We start from the raw sequence: 19,849 nt of genomic DNA, 5'->3' as shown, positions 1-19,849 counted from the left end.
ACAGGGATTTAACAATCTATATACAGAAGTACATTGCATGTCTTCTAGAGGGCAAATTTTGGTCATCATCATCACAACAATCATTATTCTCTCCTTCTCATTATTGCTATAATCACTATCATCATTCTCTTCTTAAAGGTAAAGACCAGTATTGGAAACGCCCCAATTTCAAAAAATGAAATGGAAGCTCTCATTACCAATCATGTGAAAGAATATGTTTTGACTAATACATGATGATAAAAAATTTGCCGGGAAACCGCCTACTAATTCATATATTTGGTAAATTTGTTTCTCTCATGGTCTATGAGAGATATAGGGTAGTCCCATATACGTCTTTCTGTGTATAGTGCTTGTAACTTTACGAAGAATGGGCCAAATTTCTTATCATTTTGATGATTCCAGAACCTTGCAGATGCTAGATGCTAGATGATCAACCTTTTCTGATCAATTCCACAACGTTTCTTTCACAATGCAATCGCATGACCATAACTGGTCTTTACCTTTGATCATCATCACCAGCAACATCAATATCCTAACCATTCCCACACTGACCCACTTTCACACTATCAAAGGCACCAAGATCAATATGAGCATCATCACAACTATCATCATCACAACCAAAATCAACAATAGCATCATCATCACCATCACATGACCGCCACTATCATAAATCTTCCCCGATTGCCAACTTGATGTCTAAACCTTCTACCAAATAGTAATGCAACTGACACAATATCAGCTATGAATGGACTCCTACCTGCTGCCCAAACAAGAGCGCCGCCCACAGCCCCACTAACTACCCTACCTACCATCAAACACACTAGCCCACTCACTACCTCACCTACTGCCCCACCCGCTGCACCACCCTTTCTCTTAACACACTCCCCCACCACCTAGCCAAACCAGCGTCACTCTGTTGCCCCCAACTGAGTGGCATCTCGGACCAACCATCTCTACCAATCTCCACCAACCACCACACCCAAAGCCTTGCCCAGATCAACTAACCTGCGTCACTCTGTTGCCAATCAACCGAGTGGCATCTCGAACCAACTCTACCAATCTCCACCAACCACCACACCCAAAACCTTGCCCAGTGCCCCAGCATTCATTCATCCATACCAACTAACCTGCGTCACTCTGTTGCCAACGACCTGTGTTGCATCTCGGACCGGTTTCAGAATCTTCTTGGTGACTGCCGATGAGCTGGAGTCCCTCCGATCATCTGCATGAAGGCCACTGTCTAAGGGATGTTCATCCAAGCTCCGGAGGCTGTGAGTTGATAGTTCCTTGCGCAGCACTCGATATCTCGCCAAATCAGAGTCCGATGCTGCTGAGGGTAGGTTCTTTGCAAAGTTTCCTGTAAAATTGAGGGGGGGGGAATGAAATTCTAATTTTGAACAGAAGAAAGATTTTAAGGGATGCTTGTCCAGGTATGAAGGCCTTGAGTCAATATGTCTTTTCATTACATCTTTGAAAAATTTCTTACAATTTTAAACAAGACAAATCCACATTCTCTTCAGTTTGCTATTTAAAGCCACACTGTCCTACTTGTAGCTCCATGCTCCCTCTATAAAGAAAACAATGCCTAATCGGTGATCATTGGTCCTCCATGATCCTCTTTTTCTTATGTTAATGCTGAGTTGATGAGATAACCACCTGTCCATTGACCTTGCAGGGTGGTCTAATCCATCCTATAAACCAGTACAGATGAGCTTTAAGAAAAGGAATGATTGGTAATACAAAACATTCAAATAGTTAAGTAAAGCAAATTTGTTGCTATGCACTCATCGAGCAAACTGCAAGAATGACAGAAGTTACAGTGACATGATCAATTCAGCCTATTTGAATTTCAGTGCCTATAGTGATTTTCTTATCTTATGTCTAGTTTGTTCACACTTTCACCCATGTACTTCTCTGATTTTTCTGTTTTCTATTAGATTAGTTTGCTATCAAGGGTGGTATTTCCCTTTAAACTCCAATTCCACTCTGAATCTGGTGTCCACAAGGCAGCCTCTTTGAGAAAGGAGCAGAAAGCAATTTTGACTGTTACGATGTCATCACACCCCCCCCCACCCCCCCCCCCCCCCCCAATGACGTGATGAAACTGTATCACAAATACTAGAGACAAACACCATCCATCTATCTACAGCATCCAATTATCTCACTGGTCACTGCAGTTTCTGCTCAAAAGCTGACCATCCATGGATGAGTGGTCAGTTTCCTCGAGCAGAAAACATTGGTTTTTATCACACCTCAAGAAGGACGACATCTGACCTAATTTTCTGGCTGTGTTCATACCCATCGTCCAAATTAAAAAAAAAAAACATTTGTTCTTATTCTGCCCCAAGAGGGACAACATCATATCTGATCCATTCTGGCTGTGTTCATACGCAATTTGCCCAAAAATCACAAAAAAATGTTTGAAAACATTTGTTTTTATCCTGTGCGCCAAAATGGACAACTTCATATTTGATCCATTCTGGCTGTGTTCATATGCATCATGCAAAAAAAATTTGAAAATGTTTGTTTTTATCCTATCCCAGGAAGGACAACTTGACATCTGACCTAATTTTCTGGCTGTGTTCGTATGCATCGTGCAAAAAATGTTTGAAAACGTTTGGTTTTATCCTGACCCAAAAGGGACAACTTCAATTTGATCCATTTCTGGCTGTGTTCATACGCATCATGCCAACAACAACAAAATTACCCAATAATATTTGAATGACTTTTTAAAGGAAAGTCCACCACCGTCTCCAATTCAATCCAATTTACAAGTTCTTCGTCTTGTCCATGATCTGCGCTCTCCCGGTAATGGTACAGTGACTCTTAATTTGAAGGGGGGAAAGACTTATAACTTGAGAAAGAAAACTGTAGCAACCATGGGAGGTTTTTTATTAATTGGAAAAGTCTTCATTTCAAACCATCCTTCATATTTTACTTTGCTACAGAATGAGTGGAGAAATTGAAATATAATATTAACCATTCTATTAATCGTAACATGATTTACAGCAACAATACGTTACCAAGTACTTCATGATTTGCTTTAGGAAGTAGCAAAAGGCCACTGAAACAATGATATTAAGCAAATTGTTAATACAAATATGAAAAGATAAACAAATAAGTAAAATTGGAGTAAATCTGATGAAGGATTAAAAATGAATCTATGAATTTCTATATCATATGATTTTGCCCTGCAAGGGATGAGATATTTATTGATCTCAATCCAACTTTCTTTTAAACATAAATGCAAATATAATTTTGTATACTTATATCTTTTAAAGCTCCCCTGCACTACTTATAACTTCTTGTGCCCTCTATATGGCAAACAATGCCTAATCCGTGACCATTGGTCCCCCATAATACACTTTTGCTTATGTTAATTGAGAGCTGATTTGATGAGATAACCACCTGTCAGTGACCATGCAGGAAGGTCTAATCCCTCCTGGCAGAACTAGTGCAGTTGGGCTTTAATTTTGTTTAAGTTTCAAAAAAAGTTGTATGAGGCCCTCTGAGCAAGACTGCCACCCTATTTTGCTTGGAATACAACCTCGGTTCTACTTCACTGCCTAATTAAGCAAAACCATTTCAAATTTGAGGTACGTGATGCCTCACTAATTTTGGCGTCTATGGTGTTTGCTAACTATTCATGCACGAGGGCGCCAAACACCAACACTATGAGAATCGTATAGAAGGCATTGAAATGTGACATCCAATTAGTAAACAAGGTGGCTCTTTTTGATATTCATGAATATGTGACACGAATGGTGCCAAAGATGTAATATACTTTTTTGTGTGTGAAAATGGCATTACCACTTTCTTGTATTTTTTCTTCTTGTTGATGTTGTTGTAAAGAAAAAATATATAATTACCTTCAGGGGTAAAGGTCATTTTAACTTTAATGAAATGGTGCAGTATGAAAAATTGTAGCTTATTCAGGCTAGGTTCACTAAATCCTCATATTTGAGCTAAAAAGAGTCTCCATTTATTTCATTATTTTTATAAAGGCTCCTTTAGATATGAGGCCGCAAGTTCGTAGCAGTTTTTTATGAGTAAAGCGTAATAAGCCTCCTATTTCTGTATCTTATAACACAGATCTCAGTGAATATGCGTAAGTCCTTTGTTGCATGCAGTTGCGACTCATTAACACATCAGCTTTTTGCGGTGGTTTACTGCGCCATATCTTAAAAAGCCTTTAGTGTAAATTAAACTGAGTCTAGAGATCACAAACTATAATGCAACACTTCTGACCGCCCCGCCCCTCCTCTTTCTCTCTCTCTCTCTCTGTACCTCTCATCCAGCCCCCCCCCCCTCCCTCTCTCTCTTCATCTCTCAACTCTTTCAAGAAATTTGGTAGTAGTCATCATACTCCAGACATGGTTCAATTTACTTTCAGCAAATCAGAGAGAAAAATTCTTCGGCCTTGAAATTAGGTTAGAACCACTTCAATGTAAAACACTGTCCCTCCCTATTTTTCTCTCTCTGCCTCCCTTCGTCCCTGGCTCGATACAATGCCATCGAGTCAACATGGATGCATCGTTTGCATTTTTCATGCAATTTCTATGATTGGTCACGGCTTGCGGCACCTCGAGGACTGGTTAAACATCAATGCCAATGAAAAATCGACATTTTCTATGTGCCCCATCTCGTATAACACTGCCAAGTTACATCAGCATGCAGATTGACTTTCTTTCCCTCTTGATAATGATATTAGCTATTCATGAAGCCATTTAACCCTTCCACTGGCAATACCAGACATCTTGTGTATCAAGTCTGTGGACTTAAAGGTAAAGACCAGTATTGGAAACGCCCCAATTTCAAAAAATGAAATGGAAGCTCTCATTACCAATCATGTGAACAAATATGTTTTGACTAATACATGATGATAAAAAATTTGCCGGGAAACCGCCTACTAATTCATATATTTGGTAAATTTGTTTCTCTCATGGTCTGTGAGAGATATAGGGTAGTCCCATATACATCTTTCTGTGTATAGTGCTTGTAACTTTATGAAGAATGGGCCAAATTTCTTATCATTTTGATGATTCCAGAACCTTGCAGATGCTAGATGCTAGATGATCAACCTTTTCTGATTGATTCCACAACGTTTCTTTCACAATGCAATCGCATGACCATAACTGGTCTTTACCTTTAAATCCTTCTGGTGCCCTCCAATTTACAAACATGTATTAGAATAACAAAATTACACGTATCTATTCCAATTTTATGTTTTGATTACAATCTCATGTTTTTTGTCTTTTGTTCATTTTGATATAAATAAATCAATCTTCAGGATGCAAATGTATAATTGCTGAAAGACCAATATTTCATTGCGTACAGGTAGAACCACAATGTTAGTAGAGAAATTGGTGGATATGGAGCTGGCAAATGCATGTACTACCTTCAGAAGACTTTAAGAAATACCTACATTTTTATTGAGGTTACATATATTTTTATTGAGGTATGTCAAAAAAGAATGTTTTTCCCTGAAATCACTAACTATTGTGCTTTTTGCGCTCCAGATGCATCTGTATGTGTACCTTCCTGACATTGTGGTCACTTTAAGGTATAGACCAGTTTTGGAAACGCCCCCTCTCAAAATATGAAATGGAAGCTCTTATTACCAATCATGTGAAAGAATAATACCTAATGATACAAGTTTTGCCGGGAAACCGCCTACTAATTGATATATTTGGTAAATTGTCATATCGATCCGGCTAGGATAGATATCACGTAGTCCCATATACATCTTTCTGTGTACAGTGCTTGTAACTTTACCTAGACTGGGCAAAAAATATTATCGTTTTGATGATACCAGAACCTTGAAGTACACACCAATATTTATATGCTAAATGATCAGCCTTTTTTGATCGATTCCACAACGTTTCTTTCAAAATACAATCGCATGACCAGAACTGGTCTATACCTTTAACTCTTTCATTAAGTTTGAAAGAAACCCACCATTCTAACATGATCTTACCAAGGTCACTTAGGTAGGAGTTGCGCATCTTTCTTGTCGAGATGCTCTCTGTGGTCTCTAGGGACGATGCCCGTCGGATGCTGACTCCGCTCCGAGCCGTCTGATTGGACCACGTCTTGGCCAGTGGGGTGTGTCGGGGGAAGGTGTTGTGCACGGATAGGCTCGTCTCGTGTTCGTTTGCGTCACGTAATGAGCATTCTCTTCTGAAAGGGTAGAAAGTATCGTGATATTAACATCGCATTCTACATATTCAAAGAAGTACATGTGTTCTAAAGAAAGGGTAGAAATGTTTGTGTAGTGGTGGTTATTTTATCGGACAGCTAATGCTACGGTCCAAACGTTCGTACGAACGATAATTTTGTACGAATCTCCCTGTTTTTCATCGTCTTCCCGAATTTCCATTGTCTGAAAATCGTTTGTACGGCGTTCATAGCAGTTCGTAATGGCATTTGTGACCGAGGCTTTAGAAGGCATAAATGCTTGTTAGTAAGCAACCAGATGACCCACGGCTTTAGGTCCTCTCCGAGAGACCTTTTAATGAGGATTAATGCCTTACTAAAAGGGCACTAGCACATCGCCGCGGTTTCGAACCCGGGTCGCCGGATTACAAGACCACTGCTCTACCAACTGAGCTATCGTGTCCTGTCTCATAAAACGTGTTATCAATAACGAATGCTAAACTTCTATGACAAATTTGCTTTCAGCCAATCAAATGCCACGATTTCAGTAGCTTATAACAGTTATTGGAACTTGTTATTGATAACAGGTTTCATGAAACAGGGCCCTGGTCATATGGTGGGGAAATAAATGAAACTCTTGATATAGTAATAATAATAAATTTATATAGCGCAGCTTTTATACAAAATATATTCAGCTGCGCTGGTTAAGAGCTCCTTTTTACTAAATTCTACAAAATAAGATCACTCAGTTGAACAAATAAGTTTTTTAATTGGATTTAAAAACATTGAGAGATGGAGTGCTTCGTATTTCTATTGGCAAGCTATTCCATAGTTTGGGGGCAGCAATAGCAAAAGCACGGTCCCCAAGAGTTACTTTAGTTTTGCCACGGGGAATCTGAAACAATACTTTATCTGTGGAACTGCGCAGGCTACGACTGTGTGATTGGACTTTGAGTTGAAGTAATTCTGTGATGTAATTAGGGGCTTGACCACTCAATGATTTATAGACAATTAACAATATTTTGAATGAGATTCTTTGACGGACTGGCAACCAGTGGAGTTCTCTCAGAAGAGGGGCGGTTGAAGTGAATTTCGACTGACGATAGACATATCGATATGCCATATACAAAATTTCCTGTGACACATTTAATCAAGCAGATACCAAAATATTCAAGATGCCCATATTTCCAGTGCAAGATCATATCAATACAAGTGTTAAAAGGGTTGTCATTGAATTACATGTGCCTGTACTCAAGACTGGAAATGGATCATTTTCAAAAGCCATCGTGTTGCACAAAGCAATCCTTCCCTCCTCAATAAGGGAGTTTACAGATACAATCTTCGCATGGGCAGATAAAGGTCATTTGTACCAAAATAGTAAAACCTACAGAGATGAATACTGGATATGCGCTCATGAAAGTTATGTAACATTATTCATTTTTGCACCAATGGTACATTCTATGATACGCAGGTGGAAGTATTATTTTCAAGAGGTCAAACAAAAGGTATTCATGAAGCACATCTAGGACTTTGGCAGTTATTATTCTAAGATGCTCAAAGTGAAACTTCTCCATGTGTAAAGATCTGTGGATATTTGGGGTCATTTGTACCATGTGATATCTGTAAACTCCCTTATTGGTGCCTCTTATTTTGTGCCAAAATGCATGTGTAGCAAACGAGCGACTATACAGAGAGGTGAAGAAAGCAACCAAAGAGTTGAGCATTGATATCCAACAATATTTTTTCCTTTTCTTTTCTTTTTGTCATTTGATAAATGGCACCCGTGTCATACATGACAGATATTATTCTGGCAGCAAATTCCAAACACCTTAGGTAAGTATACCCCCTGTCCCCCTTCCGATGCAGGCATAGTTTCCAAAATAGAAACCCAATTTTAAACAAGATTGATCTGTCTGTGATAGTTACGGCATGATCGTGTTTCCGACGTGTGGAGAAGTGTCAGCCTTTAGCATCATCATAAGATGAATGTCGTTTAAATTATTCATGGTTTCTCCGAACCCTACATTATAAGCCCAAAGTACAGAGAGCAATCTCCTGTTACATTTCTAATTTGCTGTTTTAAATATCACATAAATGTTTAATCCATCAAATATCTGATGAATGTCGTTTAAATTATTCATGGTTTCTTCGAACCCTACATAATTATAAGCTCAGAGTACAGAGAGCAATCTCCTATTACATTTCTAATTTACTGTTTTAAATATCACATAAATGTTTAATCCATCAAATATCTGATTCCTTCTTCAATCCTCTCCCATACCTTCCTGCACCTCCATCATGTATTTCAAGGAGAGTCAAATGAAATATACAGTGATTCAAATTTTTTTTTTTTTTTAGGTGACAATTACTCTGGCTTTATTTCTTCTTGGGTTGCAATTGGGCTTGGAGTTAGGTTTAGGGTAAGGGTTAGGTATAGTTTTTAGTCCAGGGTTGAAGTCTGAAATTAGTTAATTGTAGGAACTACCACAGATCATTTGTCAATCAAAGTAGCATATTATCGACAGCTTGCAAGAAGGCAATGACTACCTTCAACAATACATAGCTGTTACAGCTTTTGTGCAGGGAGCCAATATATAATACCACCAAATATATATATATATATATATATATATATATATATATATATATACAGTCAAACCTGTCTATAGCAACTGTCCAAGGGAAACACAGAAAGTGGTCTTTGTAGACAGGTAGTCTTTATAGACAGATTCATTATGTGTTAATGAGAAACCATTTTCAAGGCAAACAAAAAATGTGGTCTTTGTAGATAGGTGGTCACTAAAGCAGGTTTGACTTTATATATATTGTGGTATGACATTTTGGCTCCTAGCAAAAGAGCTGTATACAGTCTTTATTGTCTGTTTGTAGCCAGAAGTTAACGTCCTTCTAGCTCCATAGAGACGGTATGTACCTCAAGTGAAGAGAATCTGTGCTATGCAGATCCCCAGCGCCCCCAGAAAACGAATCCGAATGCACCGACTTCGTTGACTGGGTCGACGACGTCGGCAAGTCGTTGTTGGAGGGAACCTCCTTCAGACTCAGCAGCGGCATGGAACTCTCCGGTTCCGTGGTCGCCGTCGACGATGACCCCGCCCCCTGGCTGCTGACCCCGTTGAGGGCACCCTCCTGACTGTCCTTCAACTTGCTCCTTTCTCCATCTCCCTCTGGCGGGGCTGACTGCTGGTTGTTGTTGTCCCGCTGGCGGTAGATCTGTGGAAGCTTGAGCCGGAAAGTCCGATGGTTGTCTGTATGAAGAGAGATGCAACCGAACAAAAAAGACAGAGGTGTTATAATCAATCCAGGGAAAAATTCATGGGGGCTCAGGGCGAATCAGCCCCTGAATTGCCAAAAAAAGCCTTTGAAAGTTATAAAAGAGCCCCCCCCCCCCCCCCCCAAAAAAAAAAAAAAAAAAAAAAAAAAAATGCATAGGGCTCAATGCAATACAAATTAAAGAATACTATTTTCATGCAAGCAAGCTTGAACAGTAGCCCCCAAAATGTTTAAAATATTTATTTCCCTGAATCAATCTCACTATAGCTGTCAGCTAAGGCCTGACCTCTATTTTTTAGAAACCCTATTAGAATGATACCAACTTGTATATTCAGGGCTCAACACTCACTTTTTCATAGGGGGTCCAGATTCGAATTTTAGGGTATGTATATAGGAGCTCCATGATCAAATTTTGGGGTCAAGACTGAGATAATGGACAAGCATGTACCCAAGGCACCAGTTAGAGTTAAGCCCTGCCCATTATCAATGCTCAAAATTATTTTACGACACAGGCCCTGCAACGGTTGCTCCACTGTAAATTTGTAGCGCTAGACAAATCGTCGCTGTTTCCACGAAGTGACGGTAGTGAAAAAAAATCGCACTCACTTTGCGTTACGATTTTCATCACTACCGTCACTTCGTGAAAACAAGGACGAAATTTCAAATGTAACCCTGCACGCAGCACTAGGCACGACCCTAAATGCAACATAACCGCATGCGCAACCCAAGTCCTTACCAATTACCAATGCCGAAAATGAAGGGAAAGATCTCACATCTCTCTTCATCTAAAGACTTACCTGTTTATGAAATTCTCAACAGAACATTAACAAATTACCTGGTTTAAACCTGCTTAGTCAAGGGAAATGCTCTGCGTAATTTTTCAGATTTTATTGCAAATTTCTCTTCAACTCCTTAAATCCATACACGAACTTATCCAAAAATGAGTTTACTTACTTTGTTTTAGACATGATTAAATTTATATGAATCTAGGTAGACTACCTTTTTTTTATAATATGCAAGGTACTAAAAAAGAAAACTACGTGTTGAGAAACTACTACTACTACTACTACTACTGCTACTATTACTACTACTACTATACTACTGCTTATATAATTCAACTTAAAACAATATATATATATATATATATATATATCACAGCGATGATATAAATTCATATAAATACAATAAAATATATTTGATATCCAACCACACTGCTAAGAGTTCTACAGTAACTGAAACCACCACAATCACTAAAAAAAATATCAGAAAAAAATCAGAGTAATTTTACTTTTGTTGCCCACTTTTATTTCCCCTTGTGCTAAACTTTCTTGTGAGTTTTTTAGTCTAACTGTTTTTATAAAACTATCAATCAAATTGCATCTCTCTTATCAAATTCTAAATACATGAACTGTCCTTCTCCATGACAGAAACGATTTGACAAATCGTCATTGTCGACCAATCATTTCCCTCAAATATTTTAGTCATATCTTAAACTAATAGGTCCTTATCAAATAGTATATTTGTAAAGCGCTTAGAGACATTTGTATCAAGCGCTATATAAAAACTAAATATTATTATTATTATCACCAACTTAGTACTTGAAAGGCATGAGCCCTATGTAAATCTTATTCATCTATATCTATTGAAGAAAATTTAAAAAAATTAAATTTGAATGAAAATTACACACTTCAGTACACTAATAACATCACTGGTATTGCCTTTTTCTGCACTATAATAATGAAGCTAATTGCAATTATCTCATAATAAATATTTAAAAAATAAATGAATAAAGTAAAAAAGATGGCTTTTTATTTATAATGAGAAATCTAAGGGATAAATAATGTGCTTGGTTATACTGTATGGCACTATAAGGCTATATGCTGATAAATAGGAAGCAAAAAGGGGGAATTATCATATACATGTATATATAGAATAATAACTGTAGTTAAAATGCATATACACAATATGCGCAGATAAAAAATATGCATAACGCTGCAGTGCAAGCATATATACACTGTGTAGCTAAGATAAATATATTGATGCTTTTCAGTAACATTTCACTAGGTTTATTCCTGGGGAGTGTTTCACAAAGACTTTGATCGACTCAAGTTGGTTTTAAATATGGCAGGCCATTCATGCCACTGTTTGCTCTCACCATTATGATCTTTAGATCATATTTTTTTTCCTTCAATAATGAATTATCTAAAAAAAATACAAATTCTTTAGATTTGTGACCATGATTTGTACCTCTCTTGAGAGACAAATGCCAGTAAATGGTGAGAGCAAACAGTGGCATGAAGGGCCTGCCATATATAAATCCAACTTAAAGTCGATCTTAGTCTTTGTGAAACACTGTAATGATGTAATGATAAAATGAAATTTGACAGAATTTAAAGACAGTTATCCTGCATGTTCAAGACAACGAATGCCAAAACATTTTTCTTGAAGTTATGGTAAAAATAAGTCAAGAAAGCTAAGAAAATCACGACCAGTTGCGGAAAATGTGATTGGAATTCGTCATGCTTAGCAACAAGTTTCCATCGATTAGTTTTTTCTACATAATTTGTTGGTCAAGGAAATTCATCTTCCTCAAATAATACTGAATTATTTTCAGCCAGTTTCTGTCAAAATTCATTTCCATTACCAGGACTCGACATTTTAACTCACTGCTACACAAAATAACTAAATGTCGTACATTATAATTTCACCAGCATTAAATGGGAATTTTCTTTCAGTTTGCGGGAGGACCAAAAGTCTTTATAGATTGCTCGCAGGTAGGTGACTTTTGGGGGCGTGACTGGGGTTTTGTATATATATATATTAAAATATATGAAAATTGCAGCTTTTTATATATCAAATAAGCAGATACTACGCGGAAAGCAGTGAGGAGTAATTTTCTATAAATATTTTTTGTGGCTAGTACACATAATTATACAAAAGCTTGTCAAGATTACACATTTATATATTTTTAAAGCTTTGCTCACATCTATTACAAAACTGTTACATATACATTAAGGATTTCAACTGGTTTGAAATATTCCCAACCAATGACCATATCTAAATATACCGTAGTTGACAAGTAAATTATATGCTGACACCTCCAACATCCATCTAAAAAAGTTAGCTTTATAATTGAATTTCATATTTTAAATACCAAAGAAATAAGACAGATAAAATATCAAGTAGTTAAGATAGCTGCTGCAGTATTATATACACCAGCTACACCAAAGAACAATCATTAATAATAATAAAATTTCTAGTAAACCAGCTGAGAAATTTTCATGTGCCTTAATTTATTATCACATTTGTAGTAGGACAAAACAATATCCATGTGCATCAAATCCCAGACAGGGGCTGGATCAAATACATCACAAGGTGACAAATACTTGTAATGGTGGTCAAAAAAAGCACAGCAAACCAGTGAAATCTGACATGATATTAAACCACATAATAGGACAGATTTAGAGTAAGAAAGTGTTCAAGTCAAGTTAGTTCACTCAAGAAAATATGATGCATGAAATAGTTATACAACTCAGTAAATTCCACGAGGTGACGAAGGTGTGAAGGAACAAAACAGCACTCCAAACATGGTGTTGTACACATAAGATTGGTGTTGTACACATTAGATTGGTGTTGTACACATAAGATTGGTGTTGTATACATTAGACTGGTGTTGTACACATTAGATTGGTGTTGTACACATTAGATTGGTGTTGTACACATTAGATTGGTGCTGTTTGACACTCAGCAAAGAAAAATGTATCACAACTCTTGGGCTCAGTTCAGACTTTGTAAAAGAACTTGTGAGTTGTCTCCAGGGCAATATTGTGGGGGTAAAAATACATTTATGAAGTAGAATACACTTATTTAATTTCATTTTGCCACTAAGGTGCTTTGAAATGGTTGAGTGCCTAAAGTCTGAATGCGCCTTTATTGTGCGATAAGAATGAAGTGACACTGTAAAACATAGTACCAACATTATAACACAGAAGACATAGATAGGTAGATCATCCCTAAACTTCTAATTTCAAACCATTCAAAAGAAATTTCAAAAAATTCTTCTATTAATAGCCTCCCCTCCTCTACGACCCCCCCCCCTCCCACCCTCCTTTCATATCACTGGATACTTTAATCATGATATTAGTCAATCTAATGATTGGTTTTACATAATTATTGTCTGTTCAGTGTCAGAAGGGTGTTAACCCTATGACTATTGACTTCTTTTATTCCTTATAGGATTAACACAAGAACCACCAGGGACCCGTTTCACATAGCCTTTTTTCAATGACAAATGACAAAAATCAGTGACACACCTGCTGATAACCAATCAGAAGCAAGGATTTCAGTAGCTTATAACAAAAACTGTCATGTGTCACTGATGACAAGTTTTGTGAAATGGGGCCCCGGTTCCAGTTTGCAATGGGTTAACGCACATTATTCAAGAGAAGGTTAATACCCTTCTGGGTCTCAATAGACAATACCAGAGTCAGAAAGACATTATCTTTGTGTTAAATGAGTTAATGGCCATCTGCCTCTAAACAGACAACAAGATTTGTTTAACCTTTAATTTCCAATGTTTTTTTTGGATAAAGTAATAAAAGTAATTAATCAATTCTTTTTAATACAAGAAGTTGAAAGGGAACGAATCACATTATATATGCATTGCTTGTTTTAATTGTTATCCCTGTGTCGATTCATGAAAGAAAAATTTCTCATTAATTCCATGCATCCACAGCAATCTGTTAAATCATCAAATGCAATTAAAATTAGTAGAGAAGTAAAAAGAAAAGAACTTGGAAAAATTGCAAGGTGAACATTGAAATGTGTTGATGAATTTTTTTGATTGACAAATGAATATTCTTTTATTGGTTTCAAAGGTTGTTTTATTGAAACTAAATGACACAACCATTATATGGCATGTGTTGATCAGGAGCCATAGGGGTGTTATAATCATTTGTATAATTATGAATAGCGGCCTTGTGGGTCTCAACAATGTGTGAAAAGTGACACAATTGGATTTTTATGTGTTACATTTGATGGACAATATGTCTGTATGTAGAGAGTCTGAACTCATTTTGAGGTTTGGAAAAACTGATGAATCTCACAGGTCTAGTTCTGTTCCGTCCTTACTTAATGACCGACACCAGACCAACGATAGTCACAAAACAAAAACAAAACATTACTTCATCTATGATGGCCAAATAAATGGTCACCTTAAAATTCATTCATTCACATTGGCTTAATATACTGCCCGATTCCAGTAGGCAAAGGATTGTTCTATTTTGTCTCAGATTAATCTCACATCTCCACTGACCAATCAATTTCATGTCCAGGTGAACTTCCTCTTTTAAGATATTATTTACAAGAATGAGATTAAACAGGATTTTACCATTTCAAATGCTGCTTGCTTATATAAATTAAAGATAACCTTGAGTTCTGGTAAAAAAAAGAAAATGAATTCTCACAGAATCTAACGAAACTTACACTGAATGTTCAAGATCACAAATAAATGTCATGTGCCAAACAATTTTGGAAGAAAATGTATACTGGCTGAGTAATGAGCATAGAAAGATAAGGAAATCAGGGTAGTATTAGCCCCGACACCATGTGTGTTGTCCCATATACATCTTTCTGTGTAAGTGATTGTTACTTTACTAAGACTCTGCCAAATTTATGATGATTTTGACGACTCCAGAACCTTGCATTACACACCATTACTTACATGCTATATGATCAACTTTTCTGATCCATTCCACACCTTTTCTTTCACAATGCAATCGCATTAACAGAACTCAAGTTTATCTCTAATGCATCAAGGGTAAAATTGCAGAATACTATAGTTTTATATATGACTTGGCAGTTTTAACAGTAAGAAAAAGCAGTTATAGGGATAAGCTAGGGTGTTACAATAAATAGAAAGTAATATATAGGATAGCAGCAGTTGTATAGCACTCCAGACAAAAACGAACACGCGACAAATGCCCACAAATGGTGTAGTACAGAGATTGGTGGACGGAGCGTCCAAGTTTGCAGAAAGATGAAGTGCTCCCTCTCTCTTACCTTGGTTTTGACTAGGGGAATTCATAGATCGCTGAAGAGACATTGCTATTTTGAGCTTGTCTAAAAGTAAGGAAATGGAGGGGATGAAGCATGACAATTCAATTAATTTCCAAAAATCAGGTTTTTTAATTATTTTCCTTCTATTTCTTAGATATTATACTGTGTTTTTTGTTTTGTTTGAATTACTCTGTTTCATGGACTCTGCAAACATGACTTTCTGTCATCATTGAAAAAAAATTGTTTACAATTTTTTTAATCTTTTTTACAAATACCGTAAAGCATATTTGAAGATTCAAATTATTCAATTTCCAAGGCTCACCCCATGGTCCATAAAGAATTTCTTTTTAAACGTATAGATATGACTGAGCCAGGAACTATTAATTTTGCTCAAAACGGGACAACTTTCATGATCAAGACCTATCAACAACAAAAAACACAAACTCATTTAAAAACAGCTCTGTTAACATTCATGTACATACCGTGACATCTACAAGATGTAAATCATATTAATGATCGTTGTTAATGTACTGACTTCAAGAGGATGCACATTATTGAATTATAAAACATATAACTCATGTATGAACAACAGTATTTAGTTAATTTAGAATGGAATACAAATGAAATAATAACCAGCTGAATGCGGAAGAAAAATCCACTCTGAAATAAAAATCAATGTTAGAACATATTCAATGAACAACAAATAGAACAAAACAAATCACACAGAACTTGCTGAATATAACATTATCTTATAAGAATGGCATGTAATATTCCTCTGGCAATCTTCCAAGTACCCTTAGTCATTTCAATGATCACTTGATATTCACAATTTAAATATACCTAGGCTATACATACAAAGGCCTTTAGATACTGTTTTTGAATTTATATATTTTTCATAGTTCCTATTCCAGATTTTAGTAAATATCTATTGTATTGCATAAATATATTTTAGTATATATATATATATAATTATAAATATATATATGTATATATATAAATATGATTAATCACAAATTTACAAGAATAACTTTGAAACAATAGATTAGGTGACTTCATTTGGACATACAGGTGTTGCTATTGTTATCCAATCTTACCCAATCTAGCAAAAGGCAAACTTAATCCTTATGTGTTTCAAAGAATGAGGATTGGAAATGTAAAAATAATACAAAATTAAATAATAATTCATTTAAATAATCTTTTTCACTTAAAAAATTGCTGTCGTTAATCAATCTTACTTATTTTATAAACGCAGGAAAACTTAAGTAGAATATATGAATTGAAGAAAAAAATTGAAATCAGTTAGGCTATTACATTTTATAGCTACCATCGTTAGTCAATCTAAATCATTCAAACAACAGGTAAACTTAATCCTTAAATATTTATGAATAGTTCATTTAAAGGAATATAATAAGGGGCTTGGGACATAGTATGACAATTATTTTATGGTTGCCAAGAAATTTGGTTTTGAATGTGACGATAACAAATAAGAAACAGAAGAAATATTGGTAGAACATACTGCACCCATGGGACTGTTAAGGGAACCATTAAGAAGAAAAATCATAAATCAAACATATTAAATCAATAATACCTACAGTTAACAAATAAATTATTCATACCCATAACAAGTTTGGTAATTGTTGAAACATGTGATAAATTTGATTCGTCCCATTTTTAGTTTCTTGAGAATGGGAAGTATTAAACTTATGGCAATCCGCCAACATCAAGGGTCTGCTAAAGGCCAACTACATTCTGCTAAACCATGGCACTGCCATGGTAACGGACCATTATCTTGAGTCATTTTACAAGTAGATACAAAAAAGAAATAGGAGATGGAGTGACTCTAAATGGGTTGATATTTAAAAAAAATCCACAAGGGGTATTAATAATTTGAATGTTAACTGTACATTCTATATGGAAATATTTGAAGAATATGAAGAAAATAAATAATAACAAGAGATGTAGGTTACTGTTAAGAAAAATAACATCTTTTCTGTGAATATATGCAATTAGTAGATATCTAACTGAAAACAAAATATATTGGGAGGGAACCTCTATATGAGTCAACAATGTAAACATTCCCCACTATTAAATATCAAGGAAATTCCATTAGTACTTGATTATAAAACCCAGTTAAAAAATCAAAAGGGGCTGAAGTAAGACTACTTACTTCTCCCTCTCCTCCACTTGTAACCGACGCTATTATTTTCAGCCGCAGCCGGCGTGGCGGTTTCTTCTGGCGTGCTGGCGTACTTGTTTTCGCTGATGTCCTCAAAGTTGAGGATGCACATGATGATCTCCTCGTTCTCATTCTTGACGGGAGCGACCAAAACACTGCAAAGGAATGATGTGCCTGTGGAAAGATAACAGGAAAGAGAGAAGTTGTAGAACTGTTCTGAAGGGCTCCAATGAGTCATGCATGCTCCTACTCCAAAACTCTAAAAACTCTAAGGGCAGAATTATGAATAGAATTTATTTTACTGTAGGCCTATACCAAAAAAGGTTTCCTGCAAACATGAAGGAATCTAGGTTTTATACCTTTTTTATAAAGACCCAAAATCATAAAAAACAGTAACTTTTGTTTTGTTACAGAAATACTATGTTGTTTAGCAATAATCACTTCGACAAGTATATTTTCCTTCATAAAATGAATGTTTAAGTACCTAAATATTACTGTAAGAAAAAAAAATATTGGTGTCATCTGCAAATAAGAAAGTGCTCAAGGAACTAGAGATATAGAAGAATTCATTTATATCAAAAAATTAACATTACTTTATAAAATACAATTGTTGTTTTTCTCATTAAGTAATTCTGAAAAACCTACATGCAGCTATCTAATATTTTGATTGCGTACAAGGAATTTCTTTCTAGGCTCCCTCACTTACATGCCACCTGTTCATAGTCAGAACGATGCTAACCTTGCGTTAAAAGTCAATCTTGAGTTAGGGTATGGGAATCATAATTTGAGAGAAATATTGCTATGATTTCTTCTGGATCGTTTATCCTCCAGTAGATTGGTTGTTTGAACCAATGAAATAAAAACAAATGCACAAAAATTTACAGGGCATCATCCTCGATAGAAAACACAATTCCCATTTGCATAAAGTGACCTGTGTTAAGCACATGGTGTCGGCCTACTTTATATACCTGGATTTCCTTATCTTTCTATGCTCATTACTCTGCTACTATACGTTTTCTACCAAAATCGTTTTGCACTTGTCATTTATTTGTAATCTTGATCATTCAGTGTAACATTCAGTGTAACATTCAGTGTAAGTTTTGGTGGACCCTGTGAACATTTATTTCTATATTTACCAAAACTCAAGTTTATGTATATAGGTTAACATCCTTTTGGCTCCGAACAGACTTGTATGTATTCCTATATTATGGCAAATTTAGAACCATAGCTGAGGGCATTGGAGAATCAAGTCAACTAACAGCCTTTTCACACACAGCTAAAATTCATCGTATCTAGAGATAATTAGAATCACTCAACAGTTTTAAACATGTTTATAGACAAAATATCCCAGTGTGAACATCGTTTATACGATTTTGGGATAGATACGAAGTCGCGATGCATACGCCCCTAAAAGCAGGCTGCAGATACGAAGTTCGTATCTAGTGAGCTTGACATTTTGTGTGTGAAAGGTTATTCGTGTTTAAACGTGTTTCAGACGTGTTTAAACTGGATGGAGCATGCGCTTTGATTGATGTGACATGACCTTCAATGCGCAATGGCACTACTGTGCATTTTACGAGCAGTAGTTAATCACGAAATATTAACGATCGCACCGAAATTTCTGTGTGTGAAAGGCTCGTGATTAGTTTAAACACGTTCGAAACACGTTTATACTAATCATGCTTATAGAATTTTAGCTGTGTGTGAAAAGGCTGTTAGTCAACTAAGACTTGAAGATATTGCACGTGATACTGGTACATGACAATGTTAGTTTGGGAGCGACTTCAGAGGTTGTTGTTCGCAAAATACCCTTAGGTTTTGAATAATTCATGAGATGCACTGCAAAGTGTTAAAACATGTTTCAGCTATATTAAGATGTGTGTTGATGGATGGTTATGGTAACTTGTAACCAGTTTTAGCTTCATATCAAAGGCACTTTTTAATAATAACTGTTTCTTAGGTACAATAGTCGCATTATTACTCCGGTCACTGGATTCTGTTACGATTCTGTTCTTTACAGTGCACACTCCCCACTCCGTTGGAGAGCATGCAGAGCAAAACTACATGTAACTGGTAAAGTCTTTTGGGCTCTCAAATAGCAATATCTTTATCGTTGGTGGGGTGACAAAACCTCATATCTCATTTTTTTGAGATTGTGATTTTTTTGCA

The 19,849-nt window shown here is 36.1% G+C and overlaps 1 protein-coding gene across 1 annotated transcript; it reads right to left on the bottom strand.

Moving 5' to 3' along the window:
• Nucleotides 1–1,032: 1,032 nt before the first annotated feature.
• On the bottom strand, nucleotides 1,033–18,569 carry LOC762602. The gene is made up of 6 exons (XM_030990919.1): nucleotides 18,563–18,569; nucleotides 17,672–17,854; nucleotides 15,508–15,567; nucleotides 9,089–9,422; nucleotides 5,978–6,180; nucleotides 1,033–1,357 (listed from the first exon to the last, which is right to left on the bottom strand). Exons 1-6 carry the CDS (start codon nucleotides 18,567–18,569, stop codon nucleotides 1,110–1,112), a joined length of 1,035 nt encoding a protein of 344 aa, XP_030846779.1. The 3' UTR covers nucleotides 1,033–1,109.
• Between the last annotated feature and the right edge of the window lie 1,280 nt (nucleotides 18,570–19,849).

Source organism: Strongylocentrotus purpuratus, unplaced genomic scaffold (assembly GCF_000002235.5).
Source record: "Strongylocentrotus purpuratus isolate Spur 01 unplaced genomic scaffold, Spur_5.0 spur5_scaffold_19, whole genome shotgun sequence".
In the NCBI taxonomy this organism is placed as follows: Eukaryota; Metazoa; Echinodermata; class Echinoidea; order Camarodonta; family Strongylocentrotidae; genus Strongylocentrotus; species Strongylocentrotus purpuratus.
This window is presented reverse-complemented; position numbering and strand designations above follow the sequence as displayed.

Bases quoted from the DNA above. Each gene is read 5' to 3' on its own strand.
- LOC762602 (XM_030990919.1), bottom strand. The intron at 15,568-17,671 runs GTAAGTAGTCTT...CCTTACTTTTAG, and splicing joins CAAGTGGAGGAGAGGGAGAA to ACAAGCTCAAAATAGCAATG. The intron at 1,358-5,977 runs GTAAGATCATGT...TCAATTTTACAG, and splicing joins CTCCTACCTAAGTGACCTTG to GAAACTTTGCAAAGAACCTA.